General features: G+C 60.8%; 1 protein-coding gene across 5 annotated transcripts in view; it reads left to right on the forward strand.

Annotated features, from left to right (window-relative positions):
* Positions 1-686: 686 nt before the first annotated feature.
* The window catches only part of KCNQ1 (potassium voltage-gated channel subfamily Q member 1), a 305793-nt gene continuing 283365 nt past the window's right edge, over positions 687-23114 (forward strand). For 2 of the 5 annotated variants that reach the window (XM_081062870.1, XM_081062871.1), the window contains exon 1: positions 694-1113. In XM_081062870.1, the coding sequence (XP_080918996.1) occupies positions 794-1113 (320 nt within the window). In that variant the 5' untranslated portion in view covers positions 694-793. Of the gene's footprint in view, positions 1114-23114 lie in introns of all 5 variants that reach the window. The other 3 variants (XM_081062873.1, XM_081062872.1, XM_081062874.1) reach the window with 2 other exon arrangements.

Raw genomic sequence — 23114 nt, forward strand, 5'->3', positions numbered from 1 at the left:
CGCGGCTCCCACTGGGCGGTCCCTGATTGATGGCTCCCCCTTGCCTCCAGGGTCCGACAGCCCTAGTGGGCACCGCGGAGATTGCATTCCTCTCCGACGGCAGCGTGCCCCCCCCCCCACGTAGGGGGCGCTCAGAGTGTTCGCGGGGCTAACACTCCATTGTCCAGGTGCCAAGAGGGTCAGTCTGCGCGTGTCCCACCGCGTCCCTCCGTCCTCGTTTCCCTCTCCCCGTCTCTGGGGAGGCACAGGGCGGGTAAAGTGGGTCCATGCGCCCTATGCCGCGCTACTGCCCGGGCCGCGCGGTTCGCTGTCGCTGCACCTGCGGGCCCCGCGCTTTTCTCTCTGGCTCAGCTGCGTGCTCCGCGCGGGCCGAATCAGGTGGGCACAGGTGGGGCCAAGCAGGTCGCTTGCGGGCCGAGCACGTGGGCGTAGATGGGGCCGAGCACGTGGGTGGGGGCGAGGCCGAGCAGGTGAATGCGAAGGGGGCGGGCCGAACAGGTGGGTGCAGACGGGGCAGGACCCAGCAGGTGCGCGGTTGGGCTCGGGCTGGGGCTCCCCAAGCTCGCCGGCCGGCCGGGGGCGGGGCGTCTGGCCCTGGGCGGAGCGCGCTGTCCCCGGGGACCGGCCGGCGGCCACCGCCCCCTTCAGGCCCCACCCCCACGCCGGGCTGGGCGGGCAGCGGCCCCCCGCGGTCGGGGTGGCGGCAGCGGCTGCCCGCACTGCACCTGGGCTCCCGCCTTCGCCGCAGCTCCGGGTCCGCCTCCCGGCCGGCCCCCGCGAGCCCTGCCTGGCCATGGCCGCGGCCTCATCCCCGCCCCGCGCCGAGAGGAAGCGCTGGGGCTGGGGCCGTCTGCCGGGCGCCCGCAGGGGCAGCGCGGGCCTGGCCAAGAAGTCCCCCTTGGCGCTGGAGCTGGCGGAGGAGCGCCCGGCGGGCGGCGCGCTGTACGCGCCCGCCGCCGACCCGGGCCCGCGGCCGCCCGTGAGCCTCGACCCGCGCGTCTCCATCTACAGCGCGCGCCGCCCGTTGCTCGCGCGCACCCACGTCCAGGGCCGCGTCTACAACTTCCTGGAGCGCCCCACCGGCTGGAAGTGCTTCGTCTACCACTTCGCCGTGTGAGTGTCGCCCCCCGCGAGGCCGAGCCCCGGGGGGCCTCTTCCGCGGCCGGGGCGGGGGAGGGGAGCAGGGGGAGCGCTGTGACCCGCCACCTGCCCCCGCCAGGACTGTGTCCGAGCTGGGTGACTCGGAGCAGATGGCAGGGAAGGGGTTAATGGGGAAAACCACGCGGAGCCTGTTGCTGTTGCTGGAAGTTCAGGGACACTCGGGTCTGACCTGTGAGGGACACCTGTGGCTGAGATGCCCAGCTTCCCCCTGGCCCTGCCCAGGCAGTGTGTGTGTGTGTGTGTGTGGGTGGGGGGGGGGCAGCTGGGGTGGACTGACCAGCCCAGAAGTTGGCTCCACTCCTCCCTGGAAGAACAGTCCAGGTGTTAAGGCTTGGGGGAAAGGATGTGTGCCAGGGGAGCACAACCTTGGGTGCAGGGGAGAGAATTCCCCAGAGTCAGCTGGCACACGCAACTCAGGGGCCCCCAAGAGGAGAGGGCCCCATGCCCTTACTGGTCCAGGCAGGCCCTGTGGGGAGCCGTCTCCTGGGCCAGTGGGGGCAAGGCTGCCCTGGAGGGTGGCAGGCCTGGTGTGTGCCCGGAGGGCTCAGCATGGCGGTGGCGAGTGCCCACAAGGAGTCAAACTCATGAACACACGGTCTGAGACAGAGGAGACTGGAGGAGGCTGGTTTCTAGCTGTCCATCAGAGGAAGCTGTGTACCCGGAGAAAGCAGGGCCCTATGGGCAGCACCTGGCTCCTGCTGCTTGTTACCCAGGCGTCCCCAGTCCCCAGAAAGGCATGGCGCTCCGATGCTCAGGAACGGGGCAGGAGGACGTTGCCTACTCAGGGCCGCCCTCCCTGCTGCCTGCCAGGGGCCCGGCCCCCACATCTCATGGCCCTACTTCCTGGCTAGCAGCCTCTTGACATGGTGCCAGCCTGTTCCGTGAGCTTTCACTTGGCCATCCCGTCCCCAGGCTGATCTCGGGCTCCTCTGAGGGCTGCATGGGGTGGTCTCCCTCTGGCTTCCTAGTGGCACTGCCCATCCCTGCTGCTGTGGCTGGCCTCAGGCTGGGAGAGACCTGGGGGTGACCAGAGCCCTGTTTTCTCCACTGGTGCCCCCAGGGCTGCAAGGGGAGCCAGGCCCTGCGGCTCCAAGGCTTGGAGCAGCACATCGGGCAGGTGAGGTGGCCTCAGCTTCCCACCTTTGCTCCTCTGGGAGTGCATGTGGTACCAGGGTTGCTGCCCTCCCTCCTGTGAGGGACCAGCTTCCCTGGCACGAGGGACAAAAACAATGTCCCCAGAAGCATGAAAGGGCCACAGGGTCAAGCCTCTTCCCCACCCCTGGCCCAGCCTCCCGAAGCACCAGAGGGTACCTGAGCCCTGGCCGTTGCGGGGGATAGGCCTGCCCACGGCTGCAGCAGCAGGGGCTGGTCTTGGGATGTTCCTGTGCAGTGACCTCTAGAGACCCCACCCGAGTCCAATGCTGCTGTGCAAACACGTGGCCAATGCCAGGCTTGTGGGGGCCGCGGTGCACGTGGCTGCCTGCCTCCTAGCCCTCACCGGCTGGGCCCCAAACTCCCTGAGATGCCCAGGGGTGGGGCGGACCCCACAGTCCGGTCTTGCCGTAGACCCTGCCGGCTGTCTCTCTGTCCTGCGTCTTCCATGCCAGCACAGGCAGTGGGAGGCGTGGGTAGTGGGCGGCCTGGGGGTGCTGCAACGCCCCCACCCCCAGGGGGCTGCCGGGGAAAGGGGCCGCCCGCCACCCCACTGGTTCCCATCTGGGGGCTGCAGGCTGGTGGGCGAGTGTGGCCCCGGCTCCTGGCCACAGCACTGCCGTGGAGGAAGAGAGCTCGCCGCACCCCAGAGGAAGTCTCTGCTTACACTTGTGTTTTCTTCCTGATTCTGATTGTTTGGCTCTCGGAAGTTTGCTCAGTACAGTGCCTTCGCCCAGCCTCCGAGGAGCTGGCGGGGCAGTGGCTGAGCGGCCCCTCTGTGCGGGGAGCCAGGAATGGGATGCTCCTAAGGTGGCTGTGTGACCTCGGGTCAGTCGTTTGCCACTGTGGACCCTGTCCTGTAAGAGCTGTGTGTGGCCCTGTGCGACGCCTGCGCAGCTCCCCCATGGAGGGTGGCAGTGGAGGTAGGCCCTGGCCAGGCAGGGCGAGCAGCTTGTCTGGGGTCTGGGCAGGTGTCCCCTCATTCCCAGCATCTCCAGAATGTCAGCAGAGCCCCAGAACTCTCCCAGGGGACCTGGCCTTTGATCTGGGGTTGCAGGGGTGGCCTGTGCCTGACCGTTTGGAGCCGTGGAAGGGGATGGATGGCAGCCACTCTGGCCCTGATGTTTCTCTCAGCAGCGGCCAAGATAGCAGAGTTCTGTCCTTGGTGGGCCGGGTTGTGAAATGTGCCACCCGGGGCCTGGCTGGGTTTCTGGGTGAGAAGGCTGAGCCTGGCCTTGAAGGGCAGGGGCCCCTTTGTGAGTGTGGGGCTTTGAGGTGGGAGCCGCAGTCTGGGCAGCCCTGCAGAGCTGGGCACACTCTCCCAGACGCAGCGAGGGAAGCAAGCCAGGATATCCTGCCCTCCTCATCATCGGGGAACCCCTGCCCCATCCTGTGTGCCCCTGGCCTGGCCTGTCTGCCGGGGTCAGGGAGCAGGACGCTGTTGCTCTGGCCACTGCCCCTGCCCACTGGGCTTCCTGCCCCTCCCCCATCCTCTTCCAAGGCCCTTCATGTCTGGCAGCTCCCACCCTAGCTGAGGGCACGGGGCACGGGGCGGGGGAGAGTCCTGGCAGCCCTGCTGATGGGCCTCAGCTGGGATGGTGAGTGGTGGGTGACCAGGTAGGGAATGCCCAGACTGGAGAGGGAGCCAGGGTTCCCATAGCAACTGCCTTTGCTGCTGCCCTGCTTCCCTGTGGAGGGCAGCATCAGGGCTGCCCCCAGGGCTCCTCACCCCTCCTCTGGCTGGTGACGGGCTTCCAGTCATAGGAGCCCCAAGGAACCCCCTCCTTCCCACTTCTCCTTCTCCCCCTCTTCTCCCCTCCCTTCCCCCAGCTCTCGGGAGCTGCAGGATGACAGGTGCAGACTCTTTTCTCAGCTGCTGCTCACCTACCCTCCTCCCCATGCAGCCGGGACTTCCCCAGCCGGGCTGCCGCTGTGGCTGTCTGCCCTGGGCGAGCCCCCTCCTCTGTGTCTCAGTTTCCCCCTGCAGTGCACAGTACCGCCTGGGGTCAGTGTCCACTGTGGTTGGGAGACACTTGGAGACTCGGCTGAGAAGAGGGGTTTGCCAGAGGGTCCCAGGGCTTAGTAGATGGGGCTAGACTCTCAAACTCGGCTTGGTGCCACCTGTCCCCGCCCTCCTGCCACTGCCTTTCCCTGGTTCCCAAGAACTTTCTGGTGGCTTTGGCGGCACCTTCACAGAGGTGTTAATCATTGATGGTGCTGGAAGCTGGCCCTGGCAGTTTGTTGGGCTAAGCCTGCCTTTCCAAAAGTGGAGGCCAGTTCATGGGCCACATGTCTCCACTCGGTGGCTCCCGGTGCCTGGCCGGCCCCAGGCTCTGGTGTGAGGGTCCTGCAGTTCAGCAGACTCTAAAGAGTAGTTGGCTGGGCAGGAGGTGGGGTGGGCTCCCATGGAGAGTGGAAGGGGGTGTGGCGGCGGCATACAGAGGACAGACTGTCTGATCTTTTCCCGCCGTGCACTCAGGTCTGGGGTCAGTAGGGTGCGTAGAGCAAGACGGGGGGCTGGTCGGTGGTGCATGGAGCTCAGACATGGGCAGGGACGGGCTTCGTGTCCGAGTGTGGCCCCTGCGCTCTCCACGTCCGCATCTCCTCAGGCGGGAGACAATCACCACCTGTGCCTGGCACAGTCGGTGGCTCCCGGAGGGCTCGGTGCCTGAGGTCTTTGCCAGCTCCCGAGGGGGTGCCAAGGGCGCTGGAAGGACGGGAGGGGCCCCTTTCTACTCAACAGTCCCCGTGCACTGGGACCTTCACGTGTCGCAGCAGTGTGTCCCAGGGCTGGGAGGGGGCGGGGGGCTTGGTCCTGGGGAGGACAGCCCTGAGGTGCTTCGGGATGCTGATGGGAAGGCCTGAGTGTGCGATGGGGTGGGACTCGGATACCGAGGTGCCCCAGGTGTTAGGAGGGTGTGAGGCCCATTCGTGCGCTGGAGGTCTCGGCACGTGGGCTCATGGTGGGTTTGCACAGGTCCCCTGTGTTTGGATTGAATCGTGCCCCTCGAAAAGGTATGTTGGAATCCTTACCCCCAGGACCTCAGAATGTGACTGGATGTGGAGATGGGGTCTTCAAAGAGGTGATTAAGGGGAAATGAGGCCACTGGGGTGGGGCTCTGATCCCATGTGACTGGGGACCTTATAACAAGAGATTAGGACACAGACACGCACAGAGGGACGACCGTGTGGGGACACGGGGAGGAGACAGCCGTCTGCACGCCGAGGAGAGGGGCCTCAGAGCCAGCCCTGCCGACACCTGAGTCTCAACCTTCAGCCTCAGCTGCTCTGGGAGCTGTGCCGGGTGTTCGTTTGCTGGTCTCAGGGCTGCTGGGCCTTAGAGGGTCTGAGTGGGTGAGCAGGGCCACAGGGAGCTGTCTCGGTTGTTCTCTGATCCCTAACAGGGATATGTGCTCACGGAAGGGTCCCCTGGAGTCCAGCTCTGAGCCCCTGTCCGCTCCCTACTCCTGGCCCCGCTCTAGCCGTGGGGTCAGGCATGCTGCTTGGCAGCTCAAGCCCCTCAGTCAGGCCGGGCCGCTCACATCTATCTGCTGATATTTTTATCCAGTGGCATTCCTGAGTTTGGGAGAAGCATAAGCTTGGGAAGTGGTGGGCAGAGGCCACCAGAAGCCTTCTGTGGCGGGTGGGAGAGTCCTGCAGGCCCCCGGGGGCTTTTCAGAGCCCTTTCCCCCAGAAACATGTCCGTCTTCACAGCAGCTCTGCCTGGGCATGGGGGCAGATCCGTGTAGCTCGGGCAAAAAGTCTGAGGGCCAACCCCAGAGGGTGACAGCCCTTGCCTGCGGGACCCACTGCTGCCCATCTCGGGGAGGGTGCTTCCTCCTGGAGAGGTCAGGGCAGAGTGCGTGTCGCAGGGCGGAGCCTGAGCTCTGTGCAGAAGTATGGGCACCATGTGCCCTGGGGAGCAGGACGTCGTGGCTTGTGGAGACTTCTGAGCACCGGAGCACCCAGCCCTGGTCCTGGCGGCCCCCAGGTCATGAGCTCTGCTGATCAGAGCGCGTCCCTCTGAACAAGGCCCTGATCTGTGTGTCCATCCCCCGATCTCCTGGATCACAGGGCTTGGGAGCGACTCCAGGGCCCAGGCCACCCGCTCTGGGTCGGCTCCCTGCTCTCCTTCTCTGCTCAGTGACTTGCACGTGGGGAAACTGAGGCCCAGCCACTTGGCTCGTGCCGCACCAGGAAACGTGCTCCACTTCTTCCTGGAAGCACTTCCAATGCAGAGGTCTTTAAGCAAGAGGAAGCTGGGTTCCTGGCATCACGCCAGGGTGCACCCAGGATACCCTTGCCGGTCCTCACCCCCCATCTGCAGAGGCTCCCTCTGCCGCGTCCAGGAAGCCCCTGACAGCCACTCCGTCCTGACCACCCGGGTGGCTTGCCTCGCTCCTGCATCTCAGCAGTGGGCACGTTCCTGGTCGCTCCCACTGGCAGGATCAGGGGCTGTGGCCGTTCCCCCCACCCCTGCCATGTCTCCCAGGCTCTGGGGCAACTGAGAAGGACACTCAGGATGGTGGCTTCTCACATCTTCCTGCTAAATTTGCTGCCGTGCCCCATGCAAAGATCTAGAGTCAGAACATGGGGACTGAAGCCAGGCCCGCTGGACAGAGACCCCCGCCCGCCCCCGTGCCCTGCAGCCACCGAGTCCTTCTCTGCGGGGCCAGGGCCGCCCCTTCACCTGCAGGCTGATCCCAGCCTACGCAGCTCGGACACTGAGCAGGAGCCTCGCCCCGGAAGGCAGCCAGCCCTCTCCCTCCCAGAGGTGCCCCCGCCCGGCAGAGGGGAGCCACTGGGGCCCCAAGGGAACCTCAGGGGTTGCATGAGCAGCCCTGGGACCACATGATTTGGATGTTGGATCCTGATGGGTTTTATGGTTTGGTTTTCTGTCCTGTGACGTCCCCAGCCAGTCTCTTCTAGAAGTCACATGCATGTTCTTGCCTGGGACGGCTCCAAATATTTTAAAACATAAAGCTTGGGTAATTACAACAATGTGGTCCTCACTGTGGACAAGCAAAGCCACGCCACAGAATAAAAAAAACCCACCCGTGTACAGACTCAACTGCATGTGAAGTTTAGTGACAAATATGGGCAGCATCTCAAAACAATAAGACAGACTTTCTAACATGCGATGCCGGAGGAATGAGTTGCTACAAGGAAGACGGTCAGGTGGGGCCCACTCCTCCCACTGCACACCAGGGTAAGTTCCAAGTGGGTCGGAAAACCACTCGAGGACCAGAAGAAAGCGTGGGGAGTCTCATAACCTGAGCATGGGGGGACATCGCTGTGACTCAGAAGCCAGGTGCATGAAGGGAAACATACAGACGCTCCTTAGCGACAGTGCCGTTCTGTCCTGATAAACCCGATGTCAATTGAAAATGCCGTACGTCGAAACTGCATCTAACACATCTTGCCTTCTGAACGTCACATCCCAGCGGTTTCTACTGAATGCATGACGCTTTTGCAGCATCAAAAAGTCGAAAAATGGTCAGTACGTAGAACGGCACTTGGTGGGTGGTGAGCACACAGCAAGTGTTGGTCGAGTGTGTGCCAGTCGGACATTCTTCTCCACAGCTGCATGGTCCTCCCCTGTGTATGTGACCGGTCCCCTGCTGATGGCTGTTCAGATTTATTTCCCACCTTCCAGTTCTTGTAAGCTCGACTGTACGCAGCTGTCCAGATCCAGATGTGAGGAATGTGGCTGTCGTGGGACAGGAGAAGGTCTTCGACCCCTGTGCCAGTGCGGGCCTGGCATGGACTATGTGCCCCTGAAGGATGGGTGGGCGAGTAGGTGGGTAGACAGATGGGCAGGCGGGTGAATGGATGGACAGATGGGCGGGCGGGTGAATGGATGGACAGATAGATAATGGGTGGACAGATGGAGGGGGGACAGGTGGATAGACAGGCAGGTAGGAGGACTGATGGACAGGTGGGCAGTGTGATGGACAAGTGTACGGAGAGATGGGCAGCTGCCGGCTGTCCTGAGATGGGAGCGCTGGGGAGGGTCTGTCGGTGGGTGTGGCTCTGGCCAGCGTTGCTCCCAGCGTGACTGGGGTGGATCACGGCCTGTGGGACGTCCTGGTGACAGAGCCTTTCTGTGTGTCCTGGGCCAACTTAGCCAGAGCCTGAGACTGAGAAGGTGGCAGTGTCCTCAGTCCCAGGAAGAGACCCAGCCCTGTGGTCTTTCCGGAGGGTGTGGGAAACCATCTGGGGCCTGAACTGTGATGAACGGAGGTATGGGAGGGTCGTCATGGCTGTCCCCGAGGCCGCCCGGTCACTGTGCATGAGGTGGATGGGGCTTTGGGCATGAATGTGGATGGCCAGTGAGTCAGTGGTGGGGCCTCGGTCTCTGGCGTTGACGCACCACTTACCTTCTCCCGCTGGTCTTGTCCTGAGCCTGGGGGCTCCTGCCTGGGGGCTCCCAGTGAGAGCCTCAGTTTCTAGAATGTGCTGCCTGGTGTCAAGGCAGGAGCCATGTGCAGCGTGGCTGAGCAGTGAGGCCGGCACTCGTGCCCGCGACGACGGCAGTCCTGTGGGCAGTTCCCGTGGGCCTGGGGTGCAGGGTGGGTGACACGGACGCCCTGCTCTCCAGGGGCTTATGGCCCAGAGGGGTGGCAGCTCCTTGGGTGACCCTGCCTGAGAATTGACCAGCTTGGGGAGGCCGGGGGCAAAGGGGGCGGGGGGCTGGTGGTGGGATGGACAGAAGGGTGGGGAAGAATATGTGGACAGGCACAGATGGCTGTTTGGGGGCGCAGGAAGGAAACCCGCCCCAGCTGGCACGTGGGGGTGGCGGGGATGATGGACGGAGGCCGGATCCAGCAGGGGCCCGTGTAGCCCGCCGGAGTTGTTTCTCCCGAGACACCAAACAGCCGTGGAGGGTCTTAGGGGCGGGGCTCCTGGCCTGGTTTGAGCCTCTGGAGCTGGGAGATGGGGGTGGGCGAGGGACGAGGGTGGGGGCAGAGGCAAGGGGAACTTTTGGAGACATAGGGAGCAGGGTGAATTCCAGGAGGTCCCGGTTTGTGTGTGATCAGCGGGAAATACCAACATGTCTCTGCTCCTGGCTGTCCCTGGCGTGCTGTGACCCCTTGGGTGACCAGGTGACCTCCCTGTGTCCCTGGAGAGACCCATCCCTACCTCGCTGGGCAGGGATAACACAGGAGATGGGGACACAACGGGCTCTGAAAGGCCCTGAAGCCCCTGGAGATGGAGGCTGCTTTCTGGCCCCCAGCCTGTCCCCTGGATCAGAGGCCACTCAAGGTCCCCAAGTACAGCTCTGAGGAGGCATGGCGACTCCCAGGCACCTCCCGGGCAGCGCTGGAATGTTCTGGCTGCCCTTGGCACTGGGGATGGGCGGGGCTGGGGGCGCTTTGGGCCTCGCTGGCCTGTCCCCAGGGTGGGCCCCGCCTCCTACGCTCTTATCAGGGCCTCTTGGCCAAGCTCCTGCCGCCCTGGGGACATCCAGGGGCTTTTCTGCTGCTTCCAGGCAGGTTTGGGGTGGCAGTCATTTGGGGACTGCTTTCAGGTCCCAGGCTGTCCTGGGACAGCAGGGACACTAGTTCAGGGAGCTCTGAGGGTGCGAGGGCCGAGATCTGAATCTAGGTTTGGAGGCCTCCCCACTTCCTGAGGCCCCAGCACGTTATCTGCAGAGGTGGCTGGTCTCTGGCTATGCCCAGCCACTCGGGTCCATCGCCATGGGGTCCCCTCTGCGGGAATTGCTCGGCAAACCCATCACAGGGAGGTGGGAGCCAGATCCTGGGGCCTTGCTGGGTGCTGGGTTTGGTTTATCCCCCGTGGGCCTGCACGCCAGCGCTGTCGAAAATGGACGGTGTGAGACAGACCGCGTCTGGGCCAGGCGGGCAGGACACTGGGGGACTTTGGGTTTGATGACACAGGAAAGCAGCGCTCCCTGGCAGCCATGTGGTCACTGGGTCCAAACACAGGGATGTGCAGATGGGAAAGGTTGGAAAGTGGACACTGGACACTTCCCATGGCCTCCCCTGGGTGTGGGTTCTGGATGGTGGGTTTTAAACTGCGGCTCGTCTAAATTTTCTACACTAAAAATACTGGTTGTTTAAAAGAAATAGAAGCTTGCTTTTTTAAAAATAAGTGACAAGACGACCCCACAAGATCGCGCCTCCCATCTGCACCCGCTGGTGTTTTCTGGCTGTCCTGCCAGGTGGAGAGTCTGGAGGGGGCTGAGCATGGTGTGGAGCCAGGAGGGTACCTTGGGGACAAGTGCACCGTGGCCCCTGGGCACTGTCTCCAGATTGGAACCCTGGTGGGTCTGGGGGTTGGGAGTTGTGCAGGGGCTGCGCCGCTCTGCAGAGCACCCCGGCCTCTCTTGTCAGGGTCCCTGCTCCCCTAGGTCTGCAGGGCGGAGGCGGGACACCCCCTGGGAGGCCACTGATGTGGAAAAGGCGCCCAGTGAACACTCGCGGGTGGGCTGGGGGAGGGAGGGTACCCCGAAGAGAGCCAGCTTCACGAAGGGGAGGCAGCGAGGAAGGCCCCACACACCCAGGAGACCCTGCTCCCTTCAGAGGCCTCACCCCCGCAGCAGGAAGGCAGTCCTTGGGGACCCCGACCCCAGGCTCACAGCTGGTGCTGTGGCCCTCACCTGCGTGAGCAGCCCAGGAGCCTGGTCACCCATCCACCGCTCCATCTCCTGTTGGGGCTGGACACCGCCAGTGGCCCTCTGTCGAGCACATGGTCTGAGCTCGCCGGCTGCTCTGTGGCTAGGCCAGTTGGGTCGGAGGTGGAGGGAATCGCACCTACCAGGCCCAGGCAGCTTGGGGCTCGTCGCCCCTGCAGCTCATTGCAGCAAGGTCAGGCCTGGAGGGGACAGACACTCGCTCGGCGTCACATGGCTAATGGGTGACAGGGCTGGCGTTGGAGCCCATCACCTGACTGTCCAGTACTCCCTGACTTGCTCTGTGGAGCCCCCACCCCAGGGCAGCCCCTCAGTCTGGTCCTGCTCACACCGTGGGCACTGGACAAGCTCTGCCCTGGGGGTAGTGGGCTGGGGGCCTGCTGGGTGGAGCTGCTCAGGGCTGCTTTGCGAGCCGGTGGCCAGAGCAGGCTCTTTCCCCAGAGCCAGAGAGGGCCTCTCCCTCCCTCCTGGATGTCGCCAGTGTGACTGGGCCTGAGCCAGGGGTACTGTCTGTGCAAGTCCAAGGCCCAGCCTGCCTGGGGGTGGGGTGGTGTGGGGGGGCAGGGGGCAGGGAGGAAGGGGTGGGTGGGCTTGGTGCTCTGCCTGTCATTGCAGTGTTTCTCTGGGGGAATTTCTGGAGGAGGTATCTGGGGCAGGGAGAAGGTTTTGGAGGGGTGGCCTTGGGCTCTCCTGGCAGACCCCATGGGGCAAAGACCAGCATGCACCAGGGCTCAGAACCCCTGCGTATGGAGCAAGTGTGGGAGGTGAGGGTTAGTATACAATGGCCTGCCCTGCAGCCCGACACTTACTGTATAGGTGGGGACAGCATGCCATGAGGCCCTGAACCTGGGCAGCCCCTGGGGAGGACTGCCTGGCTGCTCACCAATGGTGCTTCCTGTGAGCCAGGAAGGTCATTGGCAGCCCTGCAGGTGGTGGCAGGAGCTGAGCCTTACCGGGTGGTTCTGGAATTGGATGGTTCCTGGTGGCACCTGCCTGGCTTGTAACCCGACTCGTCCTTCCCCAGGGAGCTGGCAACTGCTTCAATGCCTCCTCCCCTGGGGTGGGGAGGTCTGTGGTCATGGGCTGTGTTGAGGGCACCACTTCCTCCTGTCCTGGCCAAGAGCAGCTGTCCGCAGGTGTCCCCAGGCAATTCAGAAAAGTACCTGAATCTTCCCAAGGTGCCTCTGCCCGGGATGTGTTGCCAACCAGGCTGGACAGTGACCTTCCTTGTTGAGGAGCTGTGGACACGCTGTGGCTCTGTTGCCCCGTCGTGTAGCTGGGGAAACCGAGGCCCAGATCAGAGAAGGGGCCTCCAAGGGGACAGGTGATGCCTTGGCCAAGCTCCTGCCTGGACCGAGTGCTTGTCGGTGGGGACACCCCATGTCCCGGTGTGTCTGCCGCTTTGCAGAGTTGTAGGCTTACAGAGTGACAGTCGCAGAGGAAATGGGGTGCTGGAGGTCCTCCCTCCTGGTCTGGGGCTGCTGTCCTCAGGGGGCGAGGGGCTGGCCAGTCTCACTGGCCGTGGTGGCCTCCCTGCTGCCCTCAGCTCATCCGGGAGGGGAGTCAGTGACCCATTGCTGTTTGCCTGGCCTCCGGCGTCAGCATCCCCCGGGGAAATGCAGCTCCCGGGGGGCCAGGGAGCCCTTTGGAGAGCTTGCTGCTGGCAGGGGTGCCCAGGAGTGCTGGCAGTGCTGTCTGGGGATCCTGCCAGCCAGGCAGAGGGAGAGCCTCCTGGTTCTCGCAGTGGTACGGGCGTGGAGTGGCGTGGGGGACGCTGGCCCTGGCCCCCGGGGAGCTGAGCTGGTGGCGGCTTAACCTGTCAAGGCCCCAGCGGTCTCGTCTGGACACGGCGATCATGAAAGCGTTTGGCGTAGAGAGCAGGGTGCCCCCACCTCAGCACTTGTGACGTGGGGTCTGGATGCTTCTCTGTGGGGGTGTCCTGTGCAGTGTCGCTGGCCTCAGCACCCACTGGGTACCAGTAGTACCGTCTCCGATTCGTGACAATAAAACTATCTGCAAACATGCCCATGTCCCCTGTGGGCAGAGTGCCCGGCTCAGAACCCCTGCGTATGGAGCAAGTGTGGGAGGTGAGGGTTAGTACACAATGGCCTGGGCCAACCCCGCCTGTCACTGTGGACGCTCCTCTTGCTGCTACGGGTCCTGCCGTGGGGGAGGGCGATGGTCTGCGTGAAGGGTGGCCCAGGCCACAGTCCACTCAAAGGCTGGCCCTGGTGCCTGTGGTTCTTCGTGGCCCACGGGGCTGGAGCGACTTGGGAAGGGCCTGGGTGCTGATCGTGGAACACAGGTGGGAGGGGACGTGCTGCTAGGAGCTCTCAGCCTCCTGGGGACAGCTGACCATGGGCTGTGTGGTCCTGGCACAACATCCAGCGCAGGGTTCAGGGACATCCATGTCAACCCCCTGGGACTTCCTGAGATGATGCCCTGGTCGTGGGCCGATGGAGGCCCCCGACTGAGCCCAGCCCTGTAGGACTCAGGTTGCCCTCTGTCCCTTGAGCTGGCCCTGCCCACCTGGGCCCTGCCCATCACTGCTGGTGTCTTGGGCCGGTCGTTCCTTGTGATTTGGGGCCCAACTCGGCTGAGGTCTCCCTCCAAGGCATGCCAGCCACTCACCGGGGGGCCGGCCTGTGCCCCAGGAGTGCCCAGCAGGCAAGGGAGGCCCCATGAACCTGCCCCTCTGCCCTGTTCTGCCCTGGCCCTTTGCTCTCACGTCGGCCTGGACACCATGGCCCACCTGCCCATTCTGCAACCAGCCTTCCAGGTCAAGGCCACCTCCCAGGGCCGTGTCCCACATCACAGTACTGAGCAAGGTCTTCCTGGGCTGCGGGGGGCCTATGCGTGCTACGGGCCACTCAGGGGCGAGGGAGCCCCCGGGCGTCCCAGAGGAGGCTGGGCGTGAGTGGGGCACGCCAAACGGGCAGAGGTACCTGGGGTGAGGGCCACGCTGGGGCTGCAGCTGCTCAGGGCTGCTCAGCAGGCCCCAGTTGGGGGCTTCCCCAGAGGTGAGGCAGGGGATGGCTCCCCGGGGGAGGGGCTGAGCCCTGGACACCGCTCATGGCTCCGTGATGTCCAATGGGCCGTGGGTGCCTGGCGAAGGTCAGGGCTGGCTTTGCGTGTCTTCTGTGTTCCCTGCTCCCCAGCAGCCGCCACTCTTCTCTGGATCAGCGGGCATGGGTGGGGTTGGGGCCCGTTCCCCTGGCCTGCCCAGGCTCTCTCAGGGGATGTGGTGTGGCTGCGAGGGTCAGCCGAGTAGCCCCAGGAAGGCAGATAGCACCACAGGAAGTGGACCTTGGGCATGGAGCCCCTGGGGCCCTGGGGCCTGCATCCGGTGCAGTGGGGGCCGGCGGCCTCAGAGCTGTGCCAGGACCAAGCGGGCGTCCGTTTCTGTCGCTGCTCCCAGGCCCCTTAATTGCCTGTGGGCCCGACCCCTTCTCAGAATCACTGTGACAGCAGCATCGCTGAGATGAAATCGGCGTAAACAAACTTCACGTGTTTAACTCCACGTTAAACACTTTTGTGAGTGTTTAACCCCTTTGTGAGTCCGCCTTCGGGTCCCCACCCCGAAACAACCATGGACCTGCTTTCTGTCTCTGTAGGATAGTTTGCATTTTGGAGAATTTTCTAGAAATGGAGTCACGCAGTGAGTCCTCTTTTTGGTCCAGCTGCTTTTGCTCACCGTCGCTGTTTGGTTTGCCTAGGTTGTGGTTCATGCCTTTTTACTGCCGCATCGGGGCCCACTCACTGGCTGGACCTCAGTTTGTCCATCCGTCCAGTCCCCAGCCGATGGACATCTGGGGTGTCCCCCTTGGGGGGCTCTTGCACGGAAAGCTGCGAGGAGCGTGGGAGGACACATCTTTGTATGGACACTGGGTTCAGTCCCGTGGGAGACACCTGGGGGGGCGACCAGGGCACTGGGGGGTGTAGGTTAACTCCTAACCCCCTCCCCGCCCTGTTCTGAGGCTGCCCCTTCGCCCCCCGGCCCGCCCCCTGGGCAGCCTTGGTTGATGGTGGTCTCAGGGTAGCCCCTCTCACGGGATCCGGGGTCTCCCTGGTTTAGGGGCATTTCCCCCACAACCCATGGTGGTGGGCGTTTTTCCACGTGTGTGCTCACCATCTGTGTCTCTTTGGTGAAGTGTCTGTTCCCATCCTTTGTTCGGAAAGTTGCATTGTTTGTTTCAGTGCTGGTGAGTTCCAGGGTCCTTGGTATGTTCTGGACGCGGGCCCTTTGTCATCTGCGCTCTGAGGAGACTCAGCCTCAGCTTGTGGTGTCTTCATCCTCTTCGCTGCTCTTCCAGGGGCACGTTTTTCATTCTCATGAAGTTTGCTTACCTGCTTATTTTTTTAGAAACTGTGATTTTGGTGACTGTTAAAGAATCCATTGCCTAACCTGAGGGCACAAAGATTTGCGTGTGTTCCTCCAGAAGTGGCACCGTTTTCGGTTTTCCGTTCCAGCCTGGGTGGCTGGGAGTGTGTCGGGCCTGAGCATGCGGTTGCTGACCCTCCTCCCTGCAGCCCCTACCCCCGGCGTCCTGGGCACAGTGGGCATTCTGGAGCTTCTGCTGTTAATGAGCCTTGACTCCCTCCGGGCCACCTGCGGATACCAAAGGTGGTCACTGAAGTGTCACCAGACCCGGCGGGACCCACAGCCCCCATGTCGCTCCACACACCATGGGTCCCGGGACTTGGGGGGCCCTGATGGTTCTGGCTGTGGGTCCTGTGTGTGAGTGTAGAGATGTGTATCCTTTGCTCACACAGAGAGCAGGAAGGGATTGGAGAGCCCCAGAGACCGATCTATTCAGCTCGGGGTACGGCGCCTGCCTGCAGGGAGGGAAGGTCATGAGCCCTGGCCTCTGTCTCTGATGGCGCGAGGTGGAGTGGCTGGGGGGCGAGGGTGTCATGCTGAGACGGGCCCGTGCGATGTGAGGTGTGGGTGGGGGCAGAGTGGTGCTGCTCGGTGACTTGGGCTCCTACCTGCCACGTGACCTTGGCCAGGTCCCCGCTGCTTACCAGGCCTCCTTCCTTGTCTGGGGGTGCACTTGTCCTGCCACCCCCCTCGTCTGAGGAGCGAATGTGATAGCACTGAGAGCCTAGCAGGTTCCACTCCATCCTGAGGGGCATTGGGAGGACACCCTGACATTCCTGGGGCCTCTGTGGTGGGCGCTCACAGCTCTGGGCCAAGACTTGACTCCGGGGCGCCCCAACACCCTGGGGTATCCAGATAGGCCTCAAGAGAGGGGCTAAAAGTGAGGGCGTGGGCATGGGCTGGGGTGTGGCTGACACCCAAAGACCTCTGTGCCATTTGGGGAGCTTCCTGCACCCCTCTACCCCCTGGCTTGGCCCCCGGAGGATAGCACCTTTCAGGGAGAGTGGGGCACAGGGGCCCACCCACCTCAAGCCCCCCAACCCTTATTTGTCCCCTTATATGCCCCCAGGAGGTTCCCACCCACATGCTTGACTCACGGTACAGTCAAACCTCTGGAAGGTTCTTCCTGTGGCTAAGGAGTGGCTGGCTGGCCTAGGAAAGGAGAGCAGATGACATGTTACAGGCTGGCCAGGGTGATTCTATTTTTGTTTGTTTTTTATTTTACAATCATAAGCCAGCAAACTGGGAGGGAACTGGTGGCTGGGGGCTTTGGAGCCGGGTGGGCCCATGCCCGGGTGTGGTGGGTATCTGCACCCTTGGCTGGGAGTCCCCCCGATCACTCTGCCCACCCCGGTCCACAGCAGAGCAAACCGGGCTCCAGTGCCCAGGTGACAGGTCGCAACGTGGTGGGTAGGGAGCAGGTGACGCCAGATGTCAGGGCGTCTGAGGCTCACTGCCCGGCACACGTGCCACTTGTGGCCGCTGAGTGGGACAGGCAGCCGGGCTGAGGGCTCTGAAACATTTATGATTCGCCTCCTCAGCTGGCCGCTTCACCACCCAGATGAAAGGCCCTTACCAGGATGTTCTGGGTTGGGGAGGGCATGGTGGAGGCGGCCGGAGGCGGCCCCCAGGGACCGAGGCCCGAGGCCGGCACACCTGGTGCCTGTCCTGGCTTCGCAGGGGCTTCCTGCAGCTGGTGGCTTTGGTCAGGTACAAGGAAGGGGGCGCTGCTGAGGAGAGCGTTCGTGGCTGGACTGGCTGCGCTGGACCACGATGGTGGTGGTCAGCCCTCCTGCAGGTGGGCCCTGGACGACGGCTCGGCACGTTTGGGCACTTGGTGTGGACCCGATCCTCGGAACCTCTCCAGAGCCCTAGGGCAGCCTGACTTACAGGCGGGAAAGCAAGGCACGGAGGCGCAGCTGCCTGCCCCAGCCGGCCCCCGATGGGAGCCCAGGCGTTCGACTTCACAGATTGTGTGCGTCCGTGCGAGCTTAGTAAGCACTTTCTTATTGTGGTAAAATACACACGGCATAAAATTGACCATGTTAGCCATTGTCGAGTGTATTCGGTATGTTCACGACGGGGTGCCGCCATCACCCTAATTGCTCAGCACCCTCAGTAGGAAACCTTCACCGTAAGCAGGACGCCCCGGCCCCACCCCACTCCACCCACCAGAATCTCCTCTCTGTCTGGGGTGTGTGATGTAAACGGAGTCACACAGCGTGTGGTCCGTGGGGGCAGCTGCTTTCATCTGCGTAATGTTTTCAAGCTTCTTCCACGTGGTAAGTGGCCGGTGTCAGGATTTCGTGCTTTTAAGATGAACGCTGTTCGCTGGCTGACGGACCACATTCTGTGCATGCATCTGTGCATGCATCGCGATGGCCACTTCCACCCTTGGGCAGTTGGGAGGGTGCTGCTGTGGAGGAGCCTGCAGAGCTTTTGTTTGAACACCTGTGTTTGACCCTTGGGCGTCTACACCCAGGAGTGATTGTGGGTCATGTGACTGCTGGGCAGAGCTGCCCGTGGGCCTCGCCCCTGCAGTGCCTTCACCAGGGGGCCGTCCCCAGTGGGTCCTGGTTTGGGTCACATCAGTGCCCCCTCCTGCCTGTCCACACCTGGCCCCCTACACCCTGGCCCTGGGTGAAGTCCCCTCTGCTGCCCTTTCCTTGCTCACTTGACCCCCTCACACCAGGTCCCCAGGCTGTCCCCCAGCCAAGGTGCGCCCTTTGCCTGGAGTGCCCTCCACTTCTATCAGTTGAAGCCCTGCTCCTGGGCCCCCAGAGTCTCAGCGCCCGGTTTCCACCTGTGCTGAGAGAGAGCCACACTGACAGTACCCCAAGGCCATCGTCAGGGACGGTGTTCCAGAACTGGACCCTGGGGAGGGACTGTCCCCCTGAAGGATGGCAGGAGACCCTCCCCCTTCCTTTCTTTTCCCTTCTCCTCCCCCCTCCTTCCCAGGCTCCCACCACTCAGGTCCTTCCCAGTACAGGAAAGACGCCCTTGGCTGAGAGAGCGCCAGCCCGCGTGGCGTACATGAGTCGATAGGCAAGTTGCCCACATGAGCTTGTAAACACAGTGCTGACGTGAGAGTCTAGCAAAGACAGCAAAGGGAAAGCCACAGACCGACCACGTGTACAGGTCGAGATAGGAGAAGCCGAAACAAAAGAACAGCAAACGAAATCCAAAAGTACATGTAAGTGACCATGCACACAACCTTGTGGAGATGGGTGTAAGTCATGACACATAAGAACCTGCGCGTGTGCTCTGACCTACCTGTCGGGGGGGGGGGGTTAGGTCAAAGGGGGAGCCCTCTGCGGTTGAGCGCCACCTATGAAGGTGGAGAAATGGAGGTGGCACCACCTCGGTGAGTGTCCCCCGCCCCCCATTAATTACAAGGAAAATGTAACTTCCCAGGGACCAAAGCTGCAGACCTTGGGTAAGTGTGACCTTACCTAAGCAACACGTGGGACAACCCACTTCAGGAACCCTGAACGGACATCCCCAGTTAGCCGTCTTCTCGCCACAGACACACGCCTGAGTCCAATCGGGAAGGAACAGCAGATAAACCCAAGTTGAAGGACACTCTACAAAGTAACCGGCCTGAGCGCTTCAAAAATGTCAAGGTCTTCAAATGTCAAGTGTAAAGGAAGATTAAAGATGGGTTCAGACAAGGGGAGAAGGGAGACATGAGACCACAGTGTGGGACTCGGGGCCCAGGGTGGAACCCCAGCCAGGAGCAGGCGAGCTGGCGGTGGGCTAGGTGTTGGTGTCGTGTCTGTGTGAAGTGTCCCACCTTTGACAACTGTCCCGTGGTTCCGGAGAGAATGTCTTGGTCCTGAGAAGTACACTTGGCAGTACTTGGCAGAAAACAGGGAATGTGTCCATGCTGCTCTCTGGTCCAGGACTGATGGAGGGGAGATAGGGCGGATGACAAAGCAGGAGCGGGCGGCCCGTGAACTGTTGGGGAATCGGGACGTTCCTTGTACGGTTCTTGCAACTGTCCTGTGAGTTCGAAATTAAACTGTATAAGGAAGAAGTTACAAGAAGTTACCACTTCAGATTTCTGCCCTGACCGCAGGAGCCAGCGGCGGGGTCCTCCAGAAACACCCTGACAGGACAGGCATGCTGGGTCATGGTGCGGTCAAGAGCACGTGACGGTTCCAGGAGCTGCCCAGGCTGCTGACCCCCTCCTCGCCAGACGTCAGAACACGTCTGTAGGACGCGCTGATTAAAAAACCCAGACATGTACAGCAGAGCCCCTCTGGAAATTTTAAAGAAGAAAATTAAAATGACTGTACCACAACCCAGAAAGGCCGGCTGCTGATAACCTTCCAGTCTTTCTTCCAGGTCAGAGTGTGTGTGTGTGAACACCGCTGGTTCAGTCAGTGGTGAGTAGCAGGTCCACAGCTAGACGGCCCCAAGCTGTGTGGCCATGTGCCATTTAACCTACTTGTGCCTCAGTTTCTTCATCTGTGAAGTGGGGATGATGAGGGCTCTTGCCTCGCGTAGCTGTTGGAGGATTAAAATAGCTAACTAGAGCACACCTAAGTCAGTGCCAGCTCAGACGAGGAGCTCAGCAGCGGCAACAAGTGTCACTCCCCATGTGTTTGCCCGTGTACATTTGTGTAGTTATGTGGTTGAATTCAGATGATGCTAAACCACTCGTCTGTACCTTTTCAGCCATGACATACGGTGAACATTGCCCCATCATCCATTCTTCTTCCACAACGGAATTTTCCACGGCCACCTAGTGTTTCCACTGCGTCGTCGAACCTAAAGTATCCTGTGGTCATCTGGGTTATTTCTTATTTTACTCGTATACATAACACTCTGATGCCAATCCTTGTGCACTCATATTTTCCTGGAACCCACATTATTTCCGTGGGTCCCATTTGCAGGGGAAGATCGACAGGATCAAAGGGGTCCCGCATTTCTGTGTCTCTGACATCTGCTCCTGGAAGCCTTCCCTCACTTCACCTCCCTCCGTGAGGCTGGACATTACTCATGTTTTTCACCCTCTCTCAGGCTGGTTGTTATAGTAAAAACACTCGGCCATTTTGATGAGGCGAAAACAGCATCTTATTATTTGTGCAAAGTGAGGGGGATGCTTTCACGTCTGCTGGCCTCTCTGTGTGTTAGCTGTTCCTTCACTCCGCTGCCCCCTGTGAAGCTCAAGGCTGTCTTTTGCCCTCGGGAAACCGTGACTGACAGGATTGCTGACCTCCAGGAGATCCCATCTGAGACAGCAGGGACATGAACAAGCGCCTAGTGGGTCAGACAGTGGTAAGGGCCTCAAAAGGCATACAGCAGAGAAGGGAGCAGAGAGTGATGGGGTGCCCTCTGGGGAGTGATCGGGGACAGCCTCTCAGACTGGGGGTGTTTGAACAGAGAGATCTGAAGGAAGAACATCTGGCCAGAGGAGACAGCTTGTGCAAAGGCCCTGGGGTAGGGATGTGCTTGACGTGGATGAGGAGTCGTGAGGGGCTGGGGGTTGGAACAGAGTGCTGTGGATGAGGGCTGGAAGGTGGCGGTCACGGGGTGGACCTGGGCTGTGACTCTGAGAGTGCTGGCGGGTACCAAGAGGCTTGCGTGAGGCGTGACGGGATCTGTCCTCTCTTCTGTTCTTTCTTTGTTTTTTTTTTTAATTTTATTGGGGTGACAATTGTTAGTAAATTTACATAGATTTCAGGTGTACAATTCTGTATTACATCATCTATAAATCCCATTGTGTGTTCACCACTCAGAGTCAGTTCCCCTTCCATCACCATATATTTGAACTTCTGTTCTTTTAAAATTAAAAAACAACAACAACACCCACACAAAAAACCTTGAGACTTACAGCAAAGTTCCAACAGTACAGAGAGCTCCCAGGGACTCCTCACTTTGCCTAATAGGAGCAGCTTCCATAGCCAGAATCAGTTATCCAAACTAGGAAATTGGCACGGGTTGTTACTGTCAACTCAGCCACACTCCTGTTCACATCCCGCCAGTGTGTCCACTAAAGTCCTCTTTCTGTTCCTCGATCCCCACATCGCATTCGGCTGTCGTGTCTCCTCCGGTCACTGGCACCCCGTGGTCTCCTGACCGGGACATCTGTGATGAGCAGTGGTCAGCTGCTTCACAGCGTGTCCCTTGATCTGGGCTTGGCAGATGGGTCTCCTGATTAGATAGCGATCGTACATTTTTGGCAAGAACACGCAGGAACAATGCTGGCTCCTGAGCAGCGCCTCCTGTCAGGGGCGTGTGACGTCCACATGTCTCGTTACTGCTTGTTTTGACCTTGATCGCTTGGGGAGGTCTTTTGGGCTTCTCTGCTGTAAATTTGCTGTTTTCCCCTGTGTCATTAATAAATATCTTGGAGATAGTTTGGCACCGTGCACATGTCCCCTTTCTCCTCAAACTTTTGCCTGCTGGTTTTAGCCTGGGTCGGTGGAAATGGCCAGTCACAGCTCTGCCGCTGGTGTCTGTGTAATGACATGTTTTTCTACCACTTTCCCTCTCCATTTATTAACTGGAATGCTTCTGTGGGAGGAGCTGTCCCTTTTCCTCCATGTATTAATTTCATGGTCGAGGTAGACTAGCGTGGTCTCATGCAAGTTGGTTTGATTAGTGGGTTTTGATCCCACACGATCGTTATTCTGTTGCTCGGCTCGCCCCAGCGTGGGCCGCCGGGCGCTCCTTCAGACTGGCTTCTGTGGCCCTCCTGTCTTTGTTGGAGCACTGCACACTCTCGGGCACCCGGTGCTCCTGCGTTCATTTGCATTTTGCTCGCCTCAGTTCCGGAGTCAGCCACTTCTCCAGTGAGCCCCGGCTCCTTTGACTGGCAAATGGGATTCAGACGCCCAGACCTGGGCGCTGGCTGTGCTTGGATCCAGAGAATACGTGTAGACCAACCCCCACCCCGTCCGCACACATCCGTATTTATTTTTGTGTCTGTCCACCTGTGTGCATTTATTAATGGAGGCATGGGTTCCTAGCGAGCCTCCGACCCCAGCCCGGCCTGCAGGGCTCCCTCTCGCCTCTCCCTGTCTTTCCTGCACCGTCTTCGCGTGCAGTGGGAAGCCTGGCTCTCACTGTATTCATGCGTCTATCCAGTCCTAGTGTATCCATCAAGTAGCCCCAGAGCTGCTAACACACCGAGAGACACAGTTTGTCGACTAAAGTACAGCGTTTGAGCACCTTCCGTTTGTCTCAGGCATACAGTATTCTCCCTGAGTGCTTTTTCCCACTGACTTAGGGTCTGTTTTTACCCTGCCCCCTTCCGGGTGCCGATGTGATTCATTTGGAGCACAGTTTAATTCATTTATTAGGTTGGCATTCCATTTTGTGCCTTCCCCATCCTGAGTGCTTTTATTGCTTTGTCTTTGGGGGGCGTGGAAAGGGGGTGTGAAACATCACTAAGGCTCTAAGCATCAGAGCTTTTTCTAAAAAAGTGTCCTCAGAGGACCGCCACTCCCTCTGCATCCCCGCTAACGCCCCCCCCTCACCTCCTGCCACTTCCTCCCCTCCCAGCCCTGCAGCTAATTGGTCTCTAGACTCTGGTTTGCCCTTCCTGTGGTTCTCCACACAAATGAGCAAATGCATGTGTGTCTTCTATCGTTGTTGTTTTATTTTTATTTTTTAACAGGACGGGAAGCATAGTGTAGATGCTCTTTTGTAAAATTTTTAATTGTGGCAAAATACACCTAACATACAATTTATCATCTTAACTAATTTTTGGTGCACAGCGCAGTGGCATTAAGCGCAGTCACACTGTGCCACCGT

The sequence above is a fragment of the Rhinolophus hipposideros genome, assembly GCF_964194185.1.
Source record: "Rhinolophus hipposideros genome assembly, chromosome: 10".
NCBI lineage: Eukaryota > Metazoa > Chordata > Mammalia > Chiroptera > Rhinolophidae > Rhinolophus > Rhinolophus hipposideros.